This window comes from Cherax quadricarinatus, chromosome 20, assembly GCF_038502225.1.
Source record: "Cherax quadricarinatus isolate ZL_2023a chromosome 20, ASM3850222v1, whole genome shotgun sequence".
Taxonomy (NCBI): Eukaryota; Metazoa; Arthropoda; class Malacostraca; order Decapoda; family Parastacidae; genus Cherax; species Cherax quadricarinatus.
Genome location: NC_091311.1, coordinates 43,365,315 through 43,392,519, shown reverse-complemented (window position 1 = coordinate 43,392,519; position 27,205 = coordinate 43,365,315). Strand labels below are relative to the sequence as shown.

General features: G+C 43.9%; 1 protein-coding gene across 10 annotated transcripts in view; it reads left to right on the top strand.

The window, feature by feature from the left end:
• The window catches only part of rols (rolling pebbles), a 191,396-nt gene that overhangs the window by 59,151 nt on the left and 105,040 nt on the right, over positions 1–27,205 (top strand). For 4 of the 10 annotated variants that reach the window (XM_053781433.2, XM_053781432.2, XM_053781429.2 and 1 more), the window contains exon 1: positions 9,387–9,731. The exons of 2 other annotated variants lie outside the window; for them this stretch is intronic. In XM_053781433.2, the coding sequence (XP_053637408.2) occupies positions 9,728–9,731 (4 nt within the window). In that variant the 5' untranslated portion in view covers positions 9,387–9,727. Of the gene's footprint in view, positions 1–9,384; positions 9,732–27,205 lie in introns of those variants that run through there. 4 more of the 10 variants (XM_053781430.2, XM_053781427.2, XM_053781423.2 and 1 more) reach the window with 2 other exon arrangements.

Sequence of the window (27,205 nt, the reverse complement as noted above, 5' to 3'; positions counted from 1 at the left end):
AATCCTCTAAGGTCTAGGACCGAGACGGATTTAACTAGGAGCGAAACTCTTAGCATCAACATCCAGCAAGAGGCGAGTGTGTACACCAGTGGTTCTTAGGATTATGCTGCTCTCCGCGGCTTAGTGTCGGACCAGGAACGGAAATATCACCGGATTAAGAACTAAGAAGCAAGTAGGGCAGTAAAGGTCCGTGTACTGAGTGTAAGTAGAAGTTCATAAGATTTGCTTGTCATCTTGGGTATTCGCGAGACAGATCAGTAGTCCTACCAGATTGCAAAACATTCCCATTTCGCACTCATTTGGCAGGAGTGTAGTACCCCGTGGATGGTTGCTGTCTGCCAATCTACTTAACTATCCTCGTGCCATGATGGCAGGAGGGTAGTTACGGCCCTGGAGTGTTGCTGCCTAAAAGGGACCAGGAGGCACAGATCCCACAGACAAACAATAGTAGCTACGACAACCCAACTCCAGGTGATTTTTTAGTGGCAGGAAACGGAAAAAGAAAATGGAAGGAAATAAAAATAGTCCACCACCTTGGAGCCTTGTTGGACTGGAGGCGCAGCCAGTGGCCACCCATGGCCCTCCAGAACTACAAGTACTGATGCCAATAACAAAATCCCCCCAACAAACACAGAATACAACCTCGTTCATATTTGTTAATATACAGGTCCTTAAGCCATCCACCAACAACAAAATACCTTTAATCAGTGGACTTCTAGAGGAGTCTAATGCAATGTTTGTAGCCTTCACAGAGACTCACACAAAAGATCACTTTGACAGTGAAATATGGATAAGTGGTTACAACCTTTTTAGATGTGACAGAATGAACAGGCAACAAGGGGAGGTTGGCCTGTATGTCAAAGAGTCCCTCATCTGCACGGAGTTGCTGAACACCACAAATGAGGTAGTTGAAGTTCTATCAATAAAGATCGAGAACCAAAACCTGGTCATTGTGGTTGTATATAAGCCACCAGATGCAACCTCCCAACAGTTCAAGGAACAGCTACTGAAAATTGATTACTGTCTGGAAAACCTTCCAGCTCCATCCCCAAACATCATGCTGCTTGATGATTTCGATCTAAGGCATACAAAATGGAAGAATGTAGCAAATAATGTTATAGCTGAAACAATCTCCGGAGGTAGCGCAGATGAAAGGTCACACGCACATGAGCTACTAAGTCTGCGAACAACACACCTTAAGCCAGCAGATAGTGGAGCCAACAAGATTAGAAAACACACTTGACCTTATGTTCACAAATAATGAGGACCTGATAAGAGACATAAGAATATCAAAAACAACTAATTCCGATCACAACCTAATCGAAGTCCTGACGTACATGCATAGGGGTCCTGATCAGCAGAATGCATGTACCTGTGAAGGTGTCTTCACAAAATACAACTTCAACAACAAGAACATCAACTGGGACCAGGTAAACCATGTCATAAATGAAACATGTTGGGAAGATATCTTAAATGACATGGATCCAAACCAGTGCCTTGAAAGGATCAACTTCCTGGCAGCTGAAGCATGTTCTAGGCATATTCCCCTAAGAAAGAAGAAGAGCAGGAGTAAACTGGAGAAAGATGCTCCCTCTACAGAAGACGGCGAAGAGTCACTGAGCTCCTCAGGAGTGCTAGAATATCAGATACACGAAAGGAGGCGCTGACCAGGGAAGTGGAAACTATCGAACTTAAGTTAAATGACTCTTACAGGAACCAGGAGAGACAGGAGGAGCTTAAAGCTATTAGTGAAATTGAAAGAAATTCAAAATATTTCATTTCATATGCCAAAAACAAGGCAAATACCACATCTAGTATCGGGCCCTTACTCAGACAGGATGGGACTTACACAGACGACAACAAGGAAATGAGTGAAATATTGAAATCCCAGTGCGACTCTGTGTTTAGTGAACCACTAATCAGTCTGAGGATCGACGACCCAAATGATTTCTTCATGAATGAGCCTCAAAACTCCATAAATGTATGCCAGATTTCCGACATCACCCTAATTCCGATAGATTTCGAAAAAGCCACTGACAACATGCCCATGCACTCAGTCCTGGGCCCAGACTCGTGGAACTCTGTATTCATTAAGAACTGCAAGAAACCCCTCTCGCGTGCCCTAAGTACACTATGGAGGAGGAGCTTGGACATGGGTAAAATTCCACAGTCACTTAAAACAACGGATATAGCCCCAATCCATAAAGGTGGCAGCAAAGCATTAGCTAAGAACTATAGACAAATAGCTCTGACGTCCCACATCATAAAGAGTGCTAAGAAGCAGGATTGCAAATCACCTGGATTCCCAAAATCTGCACAATCCAGGGCAACATGGGTTCAGGACAGGTCGCTCCTGCCTCTCACAACTACTGGATCACTATGATATGGCCTTGGATGCACTGGAAGAAAATCAGAATGCAGATGTAATATACACAGACTTTGCAAAAGCATTTGACAAATGCGATCATGGCGTAATAGCCCATAAAATACGTGCTAAAGGAATAACTGGGAAAGTGGGGAGATGGATCTTCAACTTCCTAACAAATCGAACACAAAGAGTAGTGATCAACAGAGTTAAATCGGAGGCTGCCATTGTGAAGAGCTCTGTTCCACAAGGCACAGTACTCGCCCCCATCTTATTCCTCATCCTCATATCAGACATAGACAGAGATATACACCACAGCACCGTATCATCCTTTGCGGATGACACTAGGATCTACATGAGGCTGTCATCTGCTGAGAACGCGGTTAACCTCCAAGAAGATATAAACAAAGTTTTCCAGTGGGCAACCGTAAACAATATGATGTTCAATGAGGACAAATTCCAACTACTCCGTTATGGAAAACTGGAGGAGATAATAAATAGAACAGAGTATACTACAAACTCTGGCCATACAATAGAGCGGAAAAATAATGTAAGGGACCTGGGAGTAGTAATGTCTGAGGATCTCACTTTCAAGGATCACAACAGTGCCACGATCGCACGTGCAAAGAAAATGATAGGATGGATAATGAGAACGTTCAAAACGAGAGATGCCAAGCCAGTGATGATCCTTTTCAAATCACTTGTTCTCTCTAGGCTAGAATACTGCTGTACATTAACATCTCCATTCAAAGCAGGTGAAATTGCAGATCTAGAGAGTGTCCAGAGATCCTTTACTGCACGTATAAGTTCTGTCAAGCACCTTAACTACTGGGAACGCTTGGAAGCACTTGACTTGTACTCGTTGGAACGCAGGGGGGAGAGATATATCATAATCTACACTTGGAAAATCCTGGAAGGAGTGGTCCCAAATCTGCACACAGAAATCACTCCCTACGAAAGTAAAAGACTGGGCAGGCGATGCAAAATGCCCCCAATTAAAAGTAGGGGCGCCATTGGTACACTAAGGGAAAACACCGTAAGTGTCCGGGGCCCAAAACTGTTCAACAGCCTCCCATCAAGCATTAGGGGAATTACCAATAAGCCCCTGGCTGCCTTCAAGAGAGAGCTGGACAGATACCTAAAGTCAGTGCCGGATTAGCCGGGCTGTGGCTTGTACGTTGGACTGCGTGCGGCCAGCAGTAACAGCCTGGTTGATCAAGCCCTGATCCACCGGGAGGCCTGGTCATGGACCGGGCCGCGGGGGCGTTGATCCCCGGAATAACCTCCAGGTAACCTAACCTGCTATGACAGGAGGGTGGTACGTCCCTGGATGGTTGCTGTCTACCTACCTACTACCTGCGGATTCGCATTGTTTCTTGTTCAGGTTATCCTGCGCGTTAAGTGCTGGGGTGTTCAGTGCGTCATCTGAGCGTGGGATGCTGGGGACTTGGTCTCTGTGATTCTTGACCAATTTTAACTCGGGGAAAGGGAGATATCAGAGCTGGGACAAATACAGAGATCATTAACAACCCGAATAGAGCCAGTGAAACATTTAAATTACTGGTATCACCTCAGAGTCCCTGGAGCGGAGGAGAGATGCATGATAATATATTCGTGGAAAGTACTTGCGGGCTTATTCCCAAAACTGAGAACTGCTGTAACAACATAGTGAAGTGAGAGATATGGGAGGAAGTGCAGCATAAACCCAGTGAAAACTAGGATCCCCTTGGGCACAATAAGAGAACATTGTATCAACATCCGTGGCTCCAGACAAGTGTAGAGGTCTTCAGGAGGAAACTGGACAAGTAACTTTACCTGGTGCCAGATCAACCAAGCTGTGATGGATATGTGGATCAGCGGGCCGCCAACAACATCCTGGTTGACTAAGCATTCACCAGACGAGCCTGGTGCAGGCCCGGGCTCCAGGAATAGAGAAACTCTCGAAACTCATTAAAAGTATACCTCATGTATATTAAAGGTGTGGAGAACCTATCTTACCCGCACTGCACTCTGCCCAGAGAACGCAGTGCCACAACTCTTTAATACACAGAATCTAAATATTTGTGACAGGGTTCTGAGTGAGACACACGTGCAACACTTGGGCATCTTTCATTGTCAAAACGTTTCGCCTATGCCCAAGGCTTCTTTATTCGAATACAGGCGAATATGTAACGTGCCAGACAATTGGGTTTCAGGGCGTTTCTGGAAATGCACGTAATATGTAAGGTGGGTGAGGATGCTTTGACCTTAACCTGGTGAGATTTCCACCAAGATAAACGTCACCACCTCCCACACTGACGCCTCTACTAGGAGGGAGGGAGAGGGGAAGATACACGCGCACACACTCAGAGGAAAACCAGGAATCAGTAAAAGAGGTCGATAAGTTTTAATAATTGGCGACAGGAACCAAGATTCGAAACCCTGTCAGATGGGTGTTGAGTCTGCCTTCACGGCTTAGTTACACGTACTTCTGGCAATCACGCACACGCACGCGCACACACACACGCACGCACACGCGCGCACACACACCACACACACACACCACACACACACACCACACACACACACCACACACACACCACACACACACACCACACACACACCACACACACACCACACACACACCACACACACACCACACACACACCACACACACACCACACACACACCACACACACACACACACACACACACACACACACACACACACACACACACACACACACACACACACACACACACACACCACACACACACGCACCACACACAAACACACACACACACACCCACACACACACCACACACACCACACCCACCACACACACCACACACACACACACACGCACGCACACACACCACACACCACACACACACACACACACACACCACACACACACACACACACACACACACACACACACACACACACACACACACACACACACACACGATGATCAAACTAAATGCCAAGTATGTGGCCAGTTTTCTGGTCACTATCTCGAACATTGTGTGCTTTATTGTCCACTTAATGAGGAATGTGGCCATGTCAGGATATCTTGTTTATGAAAATGAGATACCAGACATATTAAGCAAATTTCCTAAATTTGCTGACAACAGAAAATTCAACTGTAAATATAAATGTAGATGTACTTTCAGTAATTCTTTTGGGGCCTAGTTCCTAGGCCTTTTGTGTATCCATATGTACTTGCGCTACCGTCCGCAGGATAGATGTGGGATGCGCAATAAACTAGCCCGGTTTAGCAGCATAATCTAATCGGTCAGGTTACAACAGTGACTAACACGGAGTGGTCAGTGTGTCCAGTTATTCATGACACTGGTGGATTCCATTCGAAAGTCAATTAAGGAATTCATGAATCTGATTTCAGGAAATGAGTCAGGTACAACGGACCTGCCTCTGACGTGGAGATGTTGCCTCTACACAAGATTTAGGCATCTTGTGGGTGTACAGGATATATATATGCAACTGGTATATGTAGAGTATATACCAGTATTTTCAGCAGTAGTGAAGGTTCGACCCTCCGTCTAATAATGTCGATGAGAGAGAACTCTTCAGCCTCTTGAGATATTAAGGAGTGGAAATATTGTCCTGAGAGTTTTGCGTGGGTTAGTGAGAAGATAAAAGGGGCAGGGGTTAGCCAGGAGGGGACGTGGACTAGACTGAAGGGGGACAAGAGAGGGGTGGGGGGGAAGACAGGTATTGTCACCTCACTGGGGAACATGTTGGAGTGGGTGAGGCAGCTGTCAGTGACTCACTCACCAGGGCGTCTAGGAGACGCATAGGAGAATGGATAATCTATTAGACATACCTGAAGGATACTTTCCAGGGTTAACGCCCCCGCGGCCTGATCCCAGACCAGTCCTGGTAGATCAAAGCCTAATCAGCCAGGCTATTACTGCTGGATGTACGCAGTCCAAAGTAAGAACCACAGCTCGGTTGATCAGGAACTGATTTAAGGAACTATCAAGCAGCTCTCTCTTTAAGACGGCGAGGAGTTTGTTGGTAATTTTCCTTACACACGAAGGGAGGGCCTTGAAAAGTCGACGTCATTTGAGACTTACCGAGTTCTCTCTTAGTGTATTCGTCACGCCTTGTCTATATATTGAAGGTATTTTGCACCGTCTGCCAAGTCTCCTGTTTTTATACAGAATGATTTCAATGTGCAGGTTTGGGACCAGCTTCTTCAGGATTTTCTTGGTGTAAATTACGATGTACCTTTTTCGCATACGTTCTGAGGGATACAGTTGAAGGCACCTCAAGCGCTCCCAGTAGCTCAGTTGTTTGACAGTGTATATAGGCAGTGAAAATTCTTTGTACGTTTTCTAGCTCGGCAGTCTCGCCTTCCTTGATGGGGGACTATCAAAAAGACAGACAGACAGACGCGCACACGCACGCACACACACACACACACACACACACACACACACACACACACACACACACACACACACACACACACACACACACACACACACAAGACTAGTCCCAGAGCTACGGGGATTGTCCTACGAAGAAAGGTTGAGGGAAATCGGCCTGACGACACTGGAGGACAGGAGGGTCAGGGGAGACATGATAACGACATAGAAAATACTGCGCGGAATAGACAAGGTGGACAAAGACGGGATGTTCCAGAGATGGGACACAGACACAAGAGGTCACAATTGGAAGTTGAAGACTCAGATGAATCAAAGGGATGTTAGGAAGTATTTCTTCAGTCATAGAGTAGTCAGGCCATGGAATAGCCTAGAAAGGGATGTAGTGGAGGCAGGAACCATACATAGTTTTAAGGCGAGGTATGATAGAGCTCATGGGGCAGGGAGAGAGAGGACCTAGTAGCAATCAGCGAAGAGGCGGGGCCAGGAGCTGTGACTCGACCCCTGCAACCACAAATAGGTGAGTACAAATAGGTGAGTACACACACACACACACACACACATATATATATAATCCGAATAGGTTAAACTAGACATTTAGCGAAAACTCGTTTAAAATTAAGTCCTTTCTAAAAAAAATTCTCTTATACGTTGAAAGATATTTTTTTCATTTATGTTAATATAAAAATTTATAATTTTGTACCAAAAAAACCTTAGAAAACTTGCCTAACCTTATTCTGACAAGCTCAATTTAATTTAGCCTAACCCAACTAAATATATTTTAGATAAGTTTACGATAATTTAATAAACAAACACAGTGAAATAAATATTTTTCGTTAGGTTCTGAATGATTTTTGCTAAGTTATTGCATACACAAATTTTCACTTGCCTTATTCAGTAAGAAGAGCGTTGCTGTTTAAGCCAAAATAGCAAGTTTCACCTATTCGGCACGATATATATATTATATACATATATATATATATATATATATATATATATATATATATATATATATATATATATATATATATATGTCGTGCCGAATATGTAAAACTGGTCAATTAGCAAGAACTCATTTAAAATTAAGTCCTTTCTAAAATTTTCTCTTATACGTTTAAAGATATATTTTTTTCATTAATGTTAATGTAAAAAATTTTAATTTTGCACCAAAAGAATCTTAGAAAACTTACCTAACCTTATTATAACAAGAACAATTTATTTTAGCCTAACCCAACTAAATATATTTTAGATTTGTTTACAGTAATTTAATACTAAACAAACACAGTGAAATATATTTTTTTCGTTAGGTTCAGAATGATTTTGGCGAAATTATTGTGTACACAAATTTTCACTTGTCCTATATGGCAAGATGAGCGTTGCTATTTAAGCCAAGATCGCAAATTCTGCCTATTCGGCACGACATATATATATATATATATATATATATATATATATATATATATATATATATATATATATATATATATATATATATATATATATATATATATATGTCGTGCCAAATAGGCAGAACTTGCGATCTTGGCTTAAATAACAACGTTCATCTTGCCATATAGGACAAGTGAAAATTTGTGTATGCAATAATTTCGACAAAATCATTCTGAACCTAATGAAAAAAATATATTTTACTGCGTTTGTTTAGTGTTAAATTACTGTAAACAAATCTAAAATATATTTAGTTGGGTTAGGCTAAAATAAATTGCTCTTGTTGTAATAAGGTTAGGTAAGTTTTCAAAGATTCTTTTGGTGCAAATTTAATTTTTTTACATTAACATTAATGAAAAAATATATCTTTAAACATATAAAAGAAAATTTCAGAAAGGACTTAATTTTAAATGGGTTTTTGCTATATATATATATATATATAAGGTATTTAATATTTATAACTCTAAAATTGGTGTTCAGATAACGACTTCAAGAAGCTACGATACTTTTACAAGTGCGTCACCTTCACAACTACGATACTTTTACAAGTATGGTACGTTTACACCCACGGTGCCTCTACAGTTACTGTACCTTAACAGTTATGAAGTTCAGTGTGGAATCAATGATATAAATATAAGGCACTCTACCTGTTGTGTCGCTTTGTGGGTGAATTTTGACCTCCAAGATGGTGGCACTTTGGTCCTCTGCCCACACCTGAGGATCACCACCCATGCCTAGGCGCCCACCACCATCATCACGTGTCCACCACTAGCATCCAAACACCCATTGCCCTGGACCCATCTGTGATGTCCCTACGAAACAGTGCCATGACGTGTTGAAACCTGCCGGAAGATCCATATACCATGCTGACACCTGTTTGCTTTCTGCTAATACTTGTTTGCTTGCTGCTGACACTTTTTTACCTTCCTGTTTCTTCCCCCATTGACACAAGTGCCTTTGCATCGCATGAAAAACATTGTCCCACACTTCCTATGAACCTGTCTCATGCCGTCTCCTTGTGCTTTAAAAGTGTTGATAACCTTGGTAAGTTTTGGCAGATAGGCGGAGTGACACAAGATGGTGCAAGGTTTCAGAACCAGTCATCGCCTCAGAGAGAGAGAGAGAGAGAGAGAGCGCCATACATCTTGCAGGAGATTCAGTATCTCTCTGGCCTCCGTGACAGTTACTGGGGCTCGCTATGTCTGCCTCCACTTTCCCTCCGTATTTGAATACCTGTAAAGACTTGTTACATGTCGAAAGAACAAATGTGGTCTATTGTAATTTTGAATTATGGCGTAGCGAGTCCATGACGGGCCGAGACATCATCTAATTTTAATTTGCAGTGTGTGTGTGTTGTTGCGACTAGCGAGTGAAGAATGGGAACTGTTGCAAAGGATAATTATAGTTATTCAAGGTGTGTGAAGAGACAGACAACACAAACATTGGAGCAGACAGTCGAGGCTGGTGTGAGGTAGGAGAGTGAGGTGTCACTCACACCAACACAACCTTGCAACATACCTGTATATGGGTAAGTCTTGAGGTGTCACTCACACCAACACAGTATTGCAACATACCTATATTGGTAAGTCTTGTGAGGTGTCACCAACACATTGTTGCACCATACCTGTATATTGGTAAGTCTTGTGAGGTGTCACCAACACATTGTTGCACCATACCTGTATATGGGTAAGTCTTGTGAGGTGTCACACCAACACAACGTTGCACCATACCTGTATATGGGTAAGTCTTGTGAGGTGTCACACCAACACAACGTTGCACCATACCTGCATATGGGTAAGTCTTGTGAGGTGTCACCAACACATTGTTGCACCATACCTGTATATGGGTAAGTCTTGTGAGGTGTCACACCAACACAAGGCTATAGCATAACTCTACATGGGTAAGTCTTATAAAATGCCTGTCGTCATACACAACCTCTCTCATACCTTCCTGCAGTTGTCCTATTACCCAACACTTCAACAGATTTATTAACCTATATCTACATGTACGCAAGGTGATTCGATTTTGTAAATATTTTTAAGAGTTTTCAGGTAGAACTCTACTTTCAAGGGACTGCCGGTGAAGGGGTGTTGATTCGAGGAATCTGAGGTACCCTTCTCTCCCACTAAATCATACCTCACCACTTCGCATTTTTCAGCCGCTGTGACTCCTACCGATGTAACATTTCCTTATGAATATAATCATTTCTGATAAAAAGATGAAGCCATATTTTAAGTCCTGTTTCGAAGTAAATCTATGCAGACGTAGGCGAATGTTCTTTCTCATTTGCATATGAAAATATTATATACACAGAAAGAAAATAAAAATGACACTTTGGCTCTAGTTTAAAATATTTGTTTAGTCTTGGATGACGTAAATGTTATAAAGTGAAGAATGATGCTGCCTCAGAATTTATTTATTACGACCTGATAATACCTTAGTTTGTTGTGCTGGCTTCCTGCCGCTCTCACCAACTGTTTCTTTCTCTATACTCATCTATTTGTGGTTGCAGGGGTCGAGTAACAGCTCCTGGACCCGCCTCTTCGCTAGTCGCTTCTTGGTCCACTCCCATCTCCAAGAACTGTGTGTGTGTGTGTGTGTGTGTGTGTGTGTGTGTGTGTGTGTGTGTGTGTGTGTGTGTGTGTGTGTGTGTGTGTGTGCGAGAGAGAGAGAGAGAGAGAGAGAGAGAGGGAAAGAAATATTGCAAGAATGAGAACGATTTCGAGACACGAGGCGACCTGACCATAAAATAGACCGGTATAAAGCGATAATGACCCGACCAGCCACCGACCAGCATAGCCACCGACCCAACCAGCCACCGACCCAACCAGCCACCGACCCGACCAGCCACCGACCCGACCAGCCACCGACCAGCACAGCCACCGACCCGACCAGCCACCGACCCCCACCATGGTGGGCGGGGCACAATAACTTTGCTTGCGAGATTAACATTATCTTGTCAAAATGTTTTACCAACACACATTTACAATTCTTAAAAACGGAATTTCCACTTCTCTCTCTGGGATTTTCAAACTTACGTAAATGTATTTGAGTATTTTTTTTTTAAATACATTACTCTCTTTTATTTTGACTTACTTGATAAAACGCAAACATTTTATTTTATATAAGATGATAATAAAGTGTGTTACCCATCTATTATCTCTCGTATATTTGTCGAACCTATGCTTGAAGCTGCGGGTCACCAGCAGCAACAGCCTGGTTGTTAGGTAAATGGACACAGATACAACTAATGTGACTTTTTATTGTGGCAACGTTTCGCTCTCCAGGAGCTTTGTCAAGCTTGACAAAACTCCGAAACCTTGCCACAGTAGAAATGTCACATTAGTTGCATTTGTGTCTATTTACTTAACATTTTATCGATAATTCTGCCATTATTACTAACAGTCTGGTTGTCCAGGCTACCACCAGACACACCTGGCCCAGGACCGGACTGCGAGAGTAGGGAAACTCTGGAAAGTCATCAAAGGTATGGTATTGTGTGTGATAGTTACACAGTGGGAAGACTTATAGTGTGTCGAGTTGACCACAGGTGCTGTACTGTTCTGTGTGAGTTACTGGGATGGAAAGTCTGTTGTGGGTTGTATTCAACAAATAATGGCAGGTGTCAGCCTGTGCTGGGAGACTGCTGGGGTGGTGGGGAAGTGTTGGGATAGTAGGGGAAGAGGTAGTGGTAGGGATGACGGTAGGTGGGTACGGGGATGGGTGAGGTTCAGAGTTCTTTGGCTGGTACGCGTAAACACACACACACACGAGTGTTTTGTCCACCCAAGAAAGGAGCCTTGGTAAATAGTAAGATGGAAGGTATGAGTGGTGTGTGGGCGGTGGTGGGTCCTGGTACTACCCACCAGTGATACTCGCGCAGATTGCAACGTTTCCTGGTGCTGCCTGGAGACCTCGCTGCCAGACGTGTCGCGGCAGTGAGGTTGGGTTAAGTTTATGTAACCTAACCTAATATCTGGAACCAGTCGGGTGAGGTTAAGAGGCGGGGGCCAGGAGTCGAAACTCGACCCCAGGCAATACAATTAGGCGAGTACACAGAAGGTTATTAGAATTGGTATTTAGGGGAAAAAGGTTACGAAATTGTAGTGAATTTATTAAAATGTGAGTTTAAATATTAATGTTAGACGAGAGTAAATGTTACTCATTTACACTGAGTTTCTTAACACCATATATGATGTAGATGAAGTCCTGGCGGGTAAAAAGAATGTAATTGTTGTGTTTGTATATAAACCAGCGGTTGTGGCTTAGCAACACTTTACAAACTGCTGCAAGTCTAACACTAACAAACTGCTACAAGTCTAACACTAACAAACTGCTACAAGTCTAACACTAACAAACTGCTACAAGTCTAACACTAACAAACTGCTGCAAGTCTAACACTAACAAACTGCTGCAAGTCTAACACTAACAAACTGCTGCAAGTCTAACACTAACAAACTGCTGCAAGTCTAACACTAACAAACTGCTGCAAGTCTAACACTAACAAACTGCTGCAAGTCTAACACTAACAAACTGCTGCAAGTCTAACACTAACAAACTGCTGCAAGTCTAACACTAACAAACTGCTGCAAGTCTAACACTAACAAACTGCTACAAGTCTAACACTAACAAACTGCTGCAAGTCTAACACTAACAAACTGCTGCAAGTCTAACACTAACAAACTGCTACAAGTCTAACACTAACAAACTGCTGCAAGTCTAACACTAACAAACTGCTGCAAGTCTAACACTAACAAACTGCTGCAAGTCTAACACTAACAAACTGCTGCAAGTCTAACACTAACAAACTGCTACAAGTCTAACACTAACAAACTGCTGCAAGTCTAACACTAACAAACTGCTGCAAGTCTAACACTAACAAACTGCTGCAAGTCTAACACTAACAAACTGCTGCAAGTCTAACACTAACAAACTGCTGCAAGTCTAACACTAACAAACTGCTGCAAGTCTAACACTAACAAACTGCTGCAAGTCTAACACTAACAAACTGCTGCAAGTCTAACACTAACAAACTGCTGCAAGTCTAACACTAACAAACTGCTGCAAGTCTAACACTAACAAACTGCCGCAAGTCTAACACTAACAAACTGCCGCAAGTCTAACACTAACAAACTGCCGCAAGTCTAACACTAACAAACTGCTGCAAGTCTAACACTAACAAACTGCTGCAAGTCTAACACTAACAAACTGCTGCAAGTCTAACACTAACAAACTGCTGCAAGTCTAACACTAACAAACTGCTGCAAGTCTAACACTAACAAACTGCTGCAAGTCTAACACTAACAAACTGCCGCAAGTCTAACACTAACAAACTGCTACAAGTCTAACACTAACAAACTGCTACAAGTCTAACACTAACAAACTGCTACAAGTCTAACACTAACAAACTGCTACAAGTCTAACACTAACAAACTGCTACAAGTCTAACACTAACAAACTGCTACAAGTCTTGAAAGTCTCTCAAACCTGGTCCCAAATATCCTGTTGCTTGGTGACTTTAAGACACCTAAAATTAGTAGGGTGTAGTAGCAGACTGTAAGAGCAGGAATGATCCTAGGAGTCAGTCTGGATGAACAGTCTTTCTCAACTGAGCTACTAAGATTCCAGTAAATTTTCCTTAACCTACCAGATAGCGCAGCTGACCAGATTAGAAAATACTTCGGGCCTCGTAATCACTGATAATGCAGATTAAGACGCATGTGCAACAGTTGGGTATCTTTATTGATGAAACGTTTCGCCTACACAGCAGGCTTCTTCAGTCAAATACAAAGGTAGAAGGTGAAGTAGTGAAATAAAGTAATCAATCCATCAACCTTGGAGAAAAGGTACTTGAGGTGGTCAGTCCCTCAGCCTGAAGAAGAATTCAGCTCCATGGTTTGGAACGATATTGTTCCAGGGCGAAACGTTTCATCAGTAAAGATATCCAACTGTTGTACATATCTTAATCTTAAACTTTTATACCATTTTCAACATTAATAATGAAGACATAGTAGGGGACACTGTGTTGAAGACTAATCTCGAACCACAACCTAGCAGAGGTTCAGACACAGGCACTCACTCCTAACCGTTACTCAACCATGAGGGTATGTTTAGCAAATTTAATTTTAACAAGAAGAATATCAACTGTGAGCTGATAAATAGCGAGCTTGTTGAAGTATGCTGGGAAGACAATATAATTAACACGAAGCTAATCCACTACTTTGAGTTGATGAGCTTAGTGGCCCTGGAGGTATGATCCAGACACGTGGATGAGCTTAGTGGCCCTGGAGGTATGATTCAGACACGTGGATGAGCTTAGTGGCCCTGGAGGTATGATCCAGACACGTGGATGAGCTTAGTGGCCCTGGAGGTATGATCCAGACACGTGGATGAGCTTAGTGGCCCTGGAGGTATGATCCAGACACGTGGATGAGCTTAGTGGCCCTGGAGGTATGATCCAGACACGTGGATGAGCTTAGTGGCCCTGGAGGTATGATCCAGACACGTGGATGAGCTTAGTGGCCCTGGAGGTATGATCCAGACACGTGGATGAGCTTAGTGGCCCTGGAGGTATGATCCAGACACGTGAATGAGCTTAGTGGCCCTGGAGGTATGATCCAGACACGTGGATGAGCTTAGTGGCCCTGGAGGTATGATCCAGACACGTGGATGAGCTTAGTGGCCCTGGAGGTATGATCCAGACACGTGGATGAGCTTAGTGGCCCTGGAGGTATGATCCAGACACGTGGATGAGCTTAGTGGCCCTGGAGGTATGATCCAGGCACGTACCATTACCAAGGAGGTGGAGGTGCTAGTTGGAGAGGGAGAAGCGCGAGGACGATGGATCGTTGAAATTCTGAAAGGTTGCAGGTTTTCTGAACAACGAAGAGAAACATTGCTTAGAGAAATGAAGAATGTTGAGCTTAGACTAAAAGCATCCTACAGGGTCCAGGAGAGACAGAGGGAACAAAAAGTCTAAGTGAAAAGGGAAAGAAACTCAAAATACTTTTATCTCGTATGCAAAATGCAGGGCCAAAAAAAAGCATCTCTTTCAGGCCTTTAATTAAAGGAAACTGAACATACAGTGACGACAACAAAGACATGAGTGGAATAGTTCACTCACTGTATGACTCAGTGTTCACCGAGTTATTAATCCGCCTATTGATTAACTACCCAAATGAGTTTTTATGAACGAGATGGAACACGCTGCCGACATCTCTGAATAACCATGCATACTCACTCAGCTCACATACTGAATGTCCGTGGTTCGATTCCCGGCAAGGGTGGAAACGTTGGACATGTTTCCTTAACCTGCTGCCCCTGTTCACCTAGCAGTACGTAGGTACCTGCGTGTTAGTCGACTGGTGTGGGTGGCATCCCCGAGGTGGTAGTATACCTTAGATAGTGTTGGGCTTTGAAATGAGCTGAGGTAGGATAAAAGCTCTTGGCCTGTAAAATTTATTTGTGTAAAGAAAAAAAATCTCAGATCTAGACTTTCAACTCCATCTTTATCAAGAATTTCAAGAAACTATTTCATATCACGAGGCTTGGTCTCAGACCGGGCCGGAGGGGCGTTGACCCCCGAAACCCTCTCCAGGTATACTCCAGGTATGCCATAAACATTCTGTGGAGACAGAGCCTGGACACCAGAATCATCCCACAGTCATTAAAAACTACCGACATAGCCCCACTCCACAAAGATGGCAGTAAAACAATGGCATAAAAACTATAACGTAACAGTCCTACGTCCCAGACTATCAAAATATTTGAAAGTGTTTAAGAAGTAAGATTGCCAAAAACTGTTTCCCAAGGCACAGTGCCTGCCCCATGTATTCTTCCTCATTCTCATCCGACACAGACAAAGGTATAAATCATAGATAGCACCATATCATCCTTCGCAGACTACGAGAATCTGTATGAGAATGGCATCCACTGAGGACACGGCAAGCTTCCAAGCTGATATAAAGACAAGTCTTCCAGTGGGCTACTGACAACAATATGATATTCATTGAAGACTAAGTTTCAGTTACTAAACTATGGAAAGATTAGGGAAATGAATACAGTAACAGAATAAAACAATGATCACTCACTAGAGCTTAAGACAAATGTGAGAGATCTTAGAGTGATCATATCACAGGATCTTATCTTCAAGGATCACAACAGTGTCACTATCACAACCGCAAGCAAAATGATAGACTAGATAACTAGAACCTTCAAAACAAAGGATGCCAAACGAGTGATACTCTTTTAAATCCCTGCTGTACTCGAACAGCTCCGTTCAAAGAAGGCGAATTTGCAAACCTGGAGAATGTGCAGAGAATCTTCACTCTCGCATAGATTCAGTCAAGCACCGAAATTGTTGGGAACGTTTCAAGTCCCTTGAACTGCACTCCTTGGAACGTAGGCGAGAGGCAGACCTTTTAATATACGTATGGAAAATTCTAGGATTGGTCCCAAATCACACACACACACACACACACACACACACACACACACACACACACCGAGGCCTGGTCACTGACCGGGCCGCGGGGGCGTTGACCCCCGAAACCTCCACGTATGCTCCTCAACGTATGCAAATCATTTCCCCATGAAAGTAAGAGGCTTGACAGTCGGTGCAAAATACCCAACGGAAAGCAGGGGTGCAATGAGTACCCTAAAGGGGAAACTCAGTAAGTGTGAAGGGAGTAACTGTGAAAGGATCAAGAGTTTGTAACGTCCTCTTTTCATATATACGCGTTATTACCAACAGACCCTTGGCTATCTTCAAGAGAAAACTGGACAGTTTCCTCAAGTTGGGCTGTGATGGTTAAGTTTGATTTTTTTGCGGCTAGCACCAACAGCCTAGTTGATCAGGCCATCCAACGGGATTCCTGGTCTGAGATCGGGCCCCGAGGGCATTGACCCTCCGAACACACTTCATGTGGACTCCAGGTAGGTAGCAGCTGCACAATCCAGGTCAACATGGAATCAGAACAAGTCACTCCAGCCTCGCAATTGCTGGAGCATAACGCCATGGTCTTGGCAAGCACAGTGAAGATGAAGTGTACACAGATTTTGAGAAGACCTTCGACAAGATTAACCTTGGTTTCATTAGACACAAAATGCGGAAATAACGGAAAAGGCGGGCAGATGAATATGTATCTTCTGACAAATAGAACAAAGAATAATAGTGAACAGAGTGCAATCAGGAGTTGCTTCAGTGAAAAACTCTGTTTGCCAAGGCACGGTACTCGCCACATTTCTCTTTCTCTTTCTCATATCCGTCGTCGACAGGGGTAGCAATGTGTCATCCTGTCAGACACTGCAAGAATTTGTATGAGAGTACCATCCAGCTGCTCTCAGTCCCTCAGTCTGGTTGGGGGACTGACCACCTCAAAACTAAGTCTTCAAGGGTGAAGAGCTGTATAGCCCTTGTGGCTTAGCGCTTCTTTTTAATTATAATAATAATCAAGGGTGATGGACGGATTACATTGTCTTCACATCTCTACAGCTTCTGCTAACTCTGCTGTACTCTACTGAAAAAGTCTTTTGTGTAGGAGAAACGTTTCGGAATAAAGGTACCTAACTGTTGTGATGAATGGTTTTGAAAACCGACAAGTTGAAGATTGAGACACTTATGCAACGTATGGGAATCTTTATTTAGGAAACTTTTCGCCACACAGTGGCTTCATCAGTCCAACACAAAGCAGAAAGGTGTAAGGAGAGGAGGAGTTTGAGGTAATCAGTCCCTCAGCCTGGAGTCGATGTGTCCAGTCCATCAATCTTGTAGAATTTACAGCATAGGGCCGTAGATGTGGCTTATATACTGTAGTCAGGTGAGGCGAAGCAGGAGGCGGCGGGGTCATAGTGGTACCATCCACTAGGCGAAGTAGATCGTCCAAAGGTTGGACAAGTTTTGAAGAATTTTTTGTATCAAGATCCCATGATAATGCAGTGTCTGACAGTTGTGATGAATGGTTTTGAAAACCGACAAGTTGAAGATTGAGACACTTATGCAGCATATGGGAATCTCTATTGAGGAAACATTTCACCACACAGTGGCTTCATCAGTCCAATACAAAACACTATGACCCTGCCTCCTCCTGTTTCGCCTCACCTGACTACAGTATATAAGCCACATCTACGGCCCTATGGTGTACATTCTACAAGATTGATGGACTGAACACATCGACTCCAGGTTGAGGGACTGATTACTTCAAACTCCTCCTCTCCTTACACTTTTCTGCTTTGTATTGGACTGATGAAGCCACTGTGTGGCGAAACGTTTCCTTTATAAAGATTCCCATATGTTGTATGTGTCTCAATCTACCTAACTGTTGTACATGTGTCTTATCAACATGTCGGTATTGTATACCATTTTCAAATTCAAACACAACAATATTGTTGTTGCAACCACAAGGGAAATGATGGGTTGGATAACTAGAATTTTTAAAACGAGATTCCAAGCCAGTGGTACTCCTCAAATCACTCGTCTTCTCTCGACTGGGATGTTGCTGTATACTAGCGGCCCCCTTCAAGGCAGGAGAAATTACAGAATTGGAGAATGTACAGAGAATCGTCACAGCCCGTATACCCTCAGTTCAGCACCTAAATTGCCGTGAACGCCTGAAATCCCTCGAACTGTATTCCCTAGAACTTAGGCGAGAAAGGTACAAGATAATCTATATATTGAAGATTCTGGAGGAAGTAGTCCCAAACCTGCACACTGAAATCAGTCCATATGAAAACCCAAGGTTTGGCAGACGATATAAGCTAATAAATTAAACACATGTGCAACTCCTGGGTATCTTTATTGAGGAAACGTTTCGCCACACAGTGGCTTCATCGTCCATACAAAGGAGAATCGTGAAGAGCAGGAGGAGAATGAGGTAATCAGTCCCTCAACCTTGAGTCGATGTGGTCAGTCCATCAATCTTGAATAGAATACAGCATATGAGCGGAGAAGTGGTTTATATACCGTAGGCAGGAGAGGTGCAGCAGTCGTAGGTAGTGTCACATTTGTTCAGTGGGGAAGTAGGTCGTGCCCAAGGGTTAGGAAAGCGAAGAATTTCCAACAATTAAGATCCCAAGAAGTTGCAGTGTCTGACAGGATTGTAGATGAATGGTTCACAGAACCGACATGTTCATAAATTAGACACATGTGCAACTCTTGGTATCTTTGTTGCACATGCGTGTAATTTATCAACATATCGGTTCTCTGAACCATTCATCTACACGATATAAGCTAACTCATGTGAAAAGCAGGGGAGCGACGAGCACACTGAGAGAGAATAAATGTAAAAGGACCAAAACTCTTCAACATCCACTCACTCTGCATAAGGGGGATTACTAACTAACTTCCTGGATATCTTCAAGAAGGAACTCTCCAAGTTCCTCAAGTCTCTTCCTGATCAACCGGGCTGTGATGCATACATTAGATTGCGAGCGGCGGCCCTAACAGCTGGGGTGAGGAGGGTTCAGTGGGCCTGGGGTGAGGAAGGTTCAACGGGGCTGGGATGAGAGGGAGAACAGTAATTCCAAGAGGGATCGTAATCTTGAGGAAGATCCCCTTAGTGGGAGGCCACCCCCTGGGGAAATATCCTTTACCCAAGGGGGTGAGAAACAGTGGGGAATGTTAGTAACCCTTTTCCTCTCTCTCTGTCCCTCAACACTTGCCACTCTCCTCCCTGTCAACCTAGTTAATGGTCCAAGTCGGATCGAAACGTCGTCACAAGTTTCTCCTGTGCGCGGGTTATTTATGTATTGTTCCAGTCACGGTATTATTGTTCGAAACTCACGACAGCTCCTGCGTCCAGACACACAGGTATGTTTGCTTACACCGGCTGCCCATATACTTTTGATGGGTTTCGAGAGTTTTTCTACTCTAGCAGGCCTACTCTGAGTTATGCTTTTTCTGGTGCTTGCCTGGTCATCCAGGCTGTTGCTGCTGGCGGCCCACTGTTCCACATACTCATTATAGCCTGGTTGATCTAGCACCTGGTGAAGATATTTGACCAGTTTCCTCAAGACTTCTACACTTGTCCCAGCAGGTGTCTGTTATCTTCTGGTAAGATATTGAATAATCTGGGGCCACAGATGTTGATAGTGTTCTATTATTGTGCCCACGATGCCCCTGCTTTTCACTGGTTTTATTTTACACTTCCAGTATGTTATAACGGTGTGCAGATTTGGGACCAGGTTCTCCAGTACTATCCAAGTATACATTATCGTGTATCTCTCCCTTTCCTCCTCTCCACTGAGCGTATTTTGAGGACTTTGAGGTCTGCCTAGTAATTTAAATGATTTATTGGCTGTATGCGGGCCGTTAATGATCTTTGTGTCAGTTCCAGCTCTCTCTCTCTCTCTCCTGTCCTGAGGGGAGTCAACACTGAACATTAAGCGAGAAACGATTAGAAGTGTGTGTGAGTGAGAGAGAGAGAGAGAGATAGTGAGTGAGTAACCTAGTGAGGAGCAGGGGTGCTGTGGACACAATAAGGGAACACTGTATCAACATTCGTGGCCCCAGACTATTCAACATGTTACCAAAAGGTATCAGAAAAACGGCTGGAACAAGTGTAGAAATCTTCAAGAGGAAACTGGACAAGTATCTTCACCAAGTGTCATCAGCCTGGCTGATCAGGCAAGCACCAGACGAGCCTAGCCCATAGCCGGGCTCCGAGAGTAGTGAGACTCTCGAAACTTATCAAAGGTATATCAAAGGAGTGAGTGAATGAATCAGTGTTACTTGCCTCAACTTGTTCACATATTATGAAATAAAATATTTACATTATATTATATATTAGGGTTGTTGAGTGTGGTGAAGCCTAGGCCAGTAGAGAGGGAAGCGGACGGTATGGTTGCCTCCCACGCTGGACTCTTCAGAGCTCCACCCTCGTACACCTGCTCATACACCTGCACAACATTACCTCCACATACTTGCCTTATCTTACTTCACTAATTTAAAATTAATTTCACGTGTAGCCATAAAACTTGACATCAACGTTGTTGACGTAGACATCAATTCTGGGTCTTTAGTCACGCCTTCATTGACAATTATCAATGAAGTGTACTTGGTTTGTAAGATGGATGATGTTGCAATCTTGATTGAAGTAATTGCAGCTACCATACTCGTCCTCCCAGCTGCCATGTCTGACAGTGGAGGCTGTATGCAACAACTGGATTACTCCATGGCAGAGAACTTAGTCTTCGGCTTACATCAAAAAGACCTGGGTTCGATCCTAGGGTGGGTAGAGACGTTGTGGATTTTTCATAACACCTGTTGGCTCGTGGACCGGGCCGCGGGGGCGTTGATCCCCGGAATAACCTCCAGGTAACCTCCAGGCTCCCAAGTTCACCTAACAATAAATAGGTACTTTGGAATTAACTGAATGTTGTGGGTAGCATCTTGGGGGAAGAGTAGTATACTTTAGATAAAAGGCTAATCATTCAAACACACAAGATATATATACTACAAGAGATGCATATATCTCAGTGTATATATGCTGGGAGTTTACTTAAACCCTATCTTAGCTATTAAGTATTCTTTACTGGTGACATTCGACTTTAATGACCCTCGTATAGTCGATAGACTTGAACCCTAATTAAGCAAGCAACCATCATTGAAATTATCTGAGTTAGGACAACATCTCTGTTTTTAAATTGAACCCAGTAAAAACATACTTTTTGATTCAGATCTTTGTAGAGTAAACAAGGTTAAAAAAATTATGCTTCCTCTTCACAGATTAGTCAGCCATCATTGTTAGTTGCTGCCACGCGTGCCGTGCTGGAAGGTGTGTGTGTGTGTGTATATCTATATATATATATATATATATATATATATATATATATATACACACACACACACACACACACACACACACACACACACACACACACACACACACACACACACACACACAATGCAAGGAGGCAGTGGAAAGGTTTATTCCCAAGGGCAACAGTAACAACGGGAAGGCCAGAACGAGCCCCTGGTTTACCCGACGGTGTAAGGAGGCAAAAACAAAGTGCAATAGAGAATGGAAAAAGTACAGAAGGCAGAGAACACACGAAAATAGGGAGATCAGTCGCAGAGCCAGGAATGAGTACGCACAGGTAAGGAGGGAGGCCCAGCGACAGTATGAAAATGACATAGCATCGAGAATCAAGACTGACCCGAAACTGTTGTATAGCCACATCAGGAGGAAGACAACAGTCAAAGACCAGGTGATCAGATTAAGGACAGAAGGTGGAGAACTCACAAGAAATGATCAGGAGGTATGTGAGGAGCTGAACAGGAGATTTAAGGAAGATTTTACAGTAGAGACAGGAAGGGCTGTGGGAAGACAGCACAGAAGGGAACATCAAGAGGGAATATACCAACAAGTGTTGGATGACATACGAACAACTGAGGAGGAGGTGAAGAAGCTCTTAAGTGACCTTGACACCTCAAAGGCGATGGGACCGGACAACATCTCCCCATGGGTCCTTAGAGAAGGAGCAGAGATGCTGTGCGTGCCTCTAACCACAATCTTCAACACATCCCTTGAAACTGGGCAACTACCTGAGAAATGGAAGACAGCTAATGTAGTCCCCATATTTAAGAAAGGAAACAGAAACGAGGCACTAAACTACAGACCTGTGTCTCTGATATGTATTGTGTGCAAAGTCATGGAGAAGATTATCAGGAGGAGAGTGGTCGAACACCTGGAAAGGAACAAGATTATAAATGAAAACCAGCATGGGATCATGGAAACCTCCTGCAGTTTTATGACAAGGTAACAGAAGTAAGACACGAGAGAGAGGGGTGGGTACATTGCGTTTTCCTAGACTGCAGGAAGGCCTTTGACACAGTTCCCCACAAGAGATTAGTGCAGAAGCTGGAGGATCAGGCGCACGTAAAAGGGAGGGCACTACAATGGATAAGGGAATACCTGACAGGGAGGCAGCAACGAGTCATGATACGTGAAGAGGTATCACAGTGGGCGCCTGTTACGAGCGGGGTCCCACAGGGGTCAGTTCTAGGACCAGTGTTATTTTTGATATATGTGAACGACATGATGGAAGGAATAGACTCTGAAGTGTCCCTGTTCGCAGATGACGTGAAGTTGATGAGAAGAATTAAATCGGACGAGGATGAGGCAGGACTGCAAAGAGACCTGGACAGGCTGGACATGTAGTCCAGCAACTGGCTTCTCGAATTCAATCCAGCCAAATGCAAAGTCATGAAGATTGGGGAGGGGCAAAGAAGACCGCAGACAGAGTATAGGCTAGGTGGACAAAGACTTCAGACCTCACTCAGGGAGAAAGACCTTGGGGTGACCATAACATCGAGCACATCACCGGAGGCACACATCAACCAAATAACCGCTGCAGCATACGGGCGCCTGGCAAACCTGAGAATAGCGTTCCGATACCTTAATAAGGAATCGTTCAAGAAACTGTACACTGTGTATGTTAGGCCCATACTGGAGTATGCAGCACCAGTCTGGAACCCACACCTGGTCAAGCACGTCAAGAAGTTAGAGAAAGTACAAAGGTTTGCAACAAGGCTAGTCCCAGAGCTCAAGGGAATGTCGTACGAGAAAAGGTTAAGGGAAATCGGACTGACGACACTGGAGGACAGAAGGGTCAGGGGAGACATGATAACGACATACAAGATACTGCAGGGAATAGACAAGGTGGACAGAGATGGGATGTTCCAGAGAGGGGACACAGGGACAAGGGGTCACAACTGGAAGCTGAAGACTCAGACGAGTCACAGGTACGTTAGGAAGTATTTCTTCAGTCATAGAGTTGTCAGCAAGTGGAATAGCCTAGCAAATGAAGTAGTGGAGGCAGGAACCATACATAGTTTTAAGAAGAGGTATGACAAAGCTCAGGAAGCAGAGAGAGAGAGGATCCAGTAGCGATCAGTGAAGAGGCGGGGCCAGGAGCTGAGTCTCGACCCCTGCAACCACAATTAGGTGAGTACACACACACACGCACTCATCCAGCCTCAGTTAACCTATAACACTGGCGTTATACGTCATTGTAATCAGTGAAAGACTATAAAGTAGCAAGATGGCAAACCACCACTTAAGCAACCCGGTAACAATGATTTGGAGCAGGTCGCTCCTACTTCTCGTAATTCCTGCATAACTCAAGTCATAATAATAATAATAATAATAATAATAATAATAATAATAATGATGATAATAATGATAATAATAGTAATAATAATAGTAATATGCGTTTCAGTTCATTCCAAAATATGGATGTAGATGCACTGGAAGACAGACGTCAACGTGATAATGAATGATTTACCTACCTGGAGTCTACCTGGAGGATATTCCAGGGATCAACGTCCCCGCGGCCTGGTCCACGACCAGGCCTCCCGGTGGATCAGTGCCTGATCAACGAGGCTGTTACTGCTGGCCGCACGTAGTCCAACGTACGAACCACAGTCCGGCTGATCCGGTACTGACTTTAGATATCTGTCCAGTTCCTTCTTGAAGACAACCAGGGGTCTATTGGTAATTTACCTTATGGCTGGTGGGAGGTTGTTGAACAGTCTTGGGCCCTGGACACTTATTGTGTTTTCTCTTAGTGTACTAATGGCGCCCTTACTTTTCATTCGGGGTATGTTGCACCGCCTGCCAAGTTTTTAGCTTTCGTAGGGAATGATTTCTGTGTGCAGATTAGGGACCAGTTCCTCTAGGAATTTTCAGGTGTAAATTATGATGTATCTCTCTCGCCTGCGTTCCAGTGAGTACAAGTCAAGTGCTTCCAGGCCTTCCCAGTAGTAAAGGTGTTTGATGTAACTTACATGTGCAGTAAAGGTTCTCTGTACATTCTCTAGATCGGTAATTTTATCTGCCTTGAATGGGGAAATGTACAACAGTATTCCAGCCTAGAGAGAACAAGTGATTTAAAAAGGATCATCAGTGGCTTGGTATCTCTTGTCTTGAATGTTCTCATTATGCATCGTATCAATTTCCTCGCAGATGTGATCGTGGCATTGTTATGATCCTTGAAGGTGAGATCCTCAGACATTACCACTCCCAGGTCCTTCACATTACTTTTCCGCTCTTTTGTGTGATTCGAGTTTGTAGTATACACATTTCTAGCTATTATTTCCTCTAGTTTCTCATAACGGAGTAGTTGGAATTTGTCTTCATTAAACATCATATTGTTCTCCGTTGCCCACTGGAAAACTTGGTTTATATCTTCTTGGAGGTTTACCGTGTCCTCAGTGGATGACACTCTCATGCAGACTTTGTGAATGTTTTTTGACAAATGTTTTAAGGTGTTACTACGCAATATATGTATGCTATTAAGACTTACAGTGGCAAGCAGATTGTTATTTTTTAAATAAGGTAGATGCAGGAGTTACTCGTAGCTCGGTTGGTAGCGCACTCAGCTCACAATGAGGTCCATGGTTCGATCCCGGGTAAGGGTGAAAAACACTGGGCGTGTTTCCTTAAAACAAAGGTTGTCCCTGATCACCTAGCAGTAGCCGACTGGTGTGGGTCGCATCCTGGGGGACAGAATTAACCTAAGTTGCCCGAAATGCTCTGCATAACCAGGGGCTTTCTATATAGTATGTCAGTGATGTCAGCTATGGTCTGTATAAGTTGTATCATATACTTGTAGAAGTAAATATAAGAAGCAGTGTCTACTGTGAGAATATTATTATAGGACACCGTGTGTTATCTGATAGGACACCGTGTGTTATCTGATAGGACACCGTGTGTTATCTGATAGGACACCGTGTGTTCTCTGATAGGACACCGTGTGTTATCTGATAGGACACCGTGTGTTATCTGATAGGACACCGTGTGTTCTCTGATAGGACACCGTGTGTTATCTGATAGGACACCGTGTGTTATCTGATAGGACACCGTGTGTTATCTGATAGGACACCGTGTGTTCTCTGATAGGACACCGTGTGTTCTCTGATAGGACACCGTGCGTTCTCTGATAGAACACCGTGTATTCTCTGGTAGAACACCGTGTGTTCTCTGATAGGACACCGTGTGTTATCTAGTAGAACACCGTGTATTCTCTGGTAGAACACCGTGTATTCTCTGATAGGACACCTGTGTTATCTGATAGGACACCGTGTGTTCTCTGATAGGACACCGTGTATTCTCTGGTAGAACACCGTGTGTTCTCTGGTAGAACACCGTGTATTGTCTAGGACACAGTGTGTTCTCGGGTAGAACACCGTGTGTTCTCTGGTAGAACACCGTGTGTTCTCTGGTAGAACACCGTGTGTTCTCTGGTAGAACACCGTGTGTTCTCTGGTAGGACACCGTGTGTTCTCTGGTAGGACACCGTGTGTTCTCTGGTAGAACACCGTGTGTTCTCTGGTAGAACACCGTGTGTTCTCTGGTAGAACACCGTGTGTTCTCTGGTAGAACACCGTGTGTTCTCTGGTAGAACACCGTGTGTTCTCTGGTAGAACACCGTGTGTTCTCTGGTAGAACACCGTGTGTTCTCTGGTAGAACACCGTGTGTTCTCTGGTAGAACACCGTGTGTTCTCTGGTAGAACACCGTGTGTTCTCTGGTAGAACACTCGGTAGTGTTTCTCTGGTAGAACACCGTGTGTTCTCTGGTAGGACACCGTGTGTTCTCTGGTAGGACACCGTGTGTTCTCTGGTAGGACACCGTGTGTTCTCTGGTAGGACACCGTGTGTTCTCTGGTAGAACACCGTGTGTTCTCTGGTAAACCGTGTATTCTCTGGTAGAGCACCGTGTATTCTCTGGTAGAACACCATGTGTTCTCTGGTAGGACACCGTGTGTTCTCTGGTAGGACACCGTGTGTTCTCTGGTAGAACACCGTGTGTTCTCTGGTAGAGCACCGTGTATTCTCTGGTAGAGCACCGTGTATTCTCTGGTAGAACACCGTGTGTTCTCTGGTAGGACACCGTGTGTTCTCTGGTAGGACACCGTGTGTTCTCTGGTAGAACACCGTGTGTTCTCTGGTAGAACACCGTGTGTTCTCTGGTAGGACACCGTGTGTTCTCTGGTAGAACAC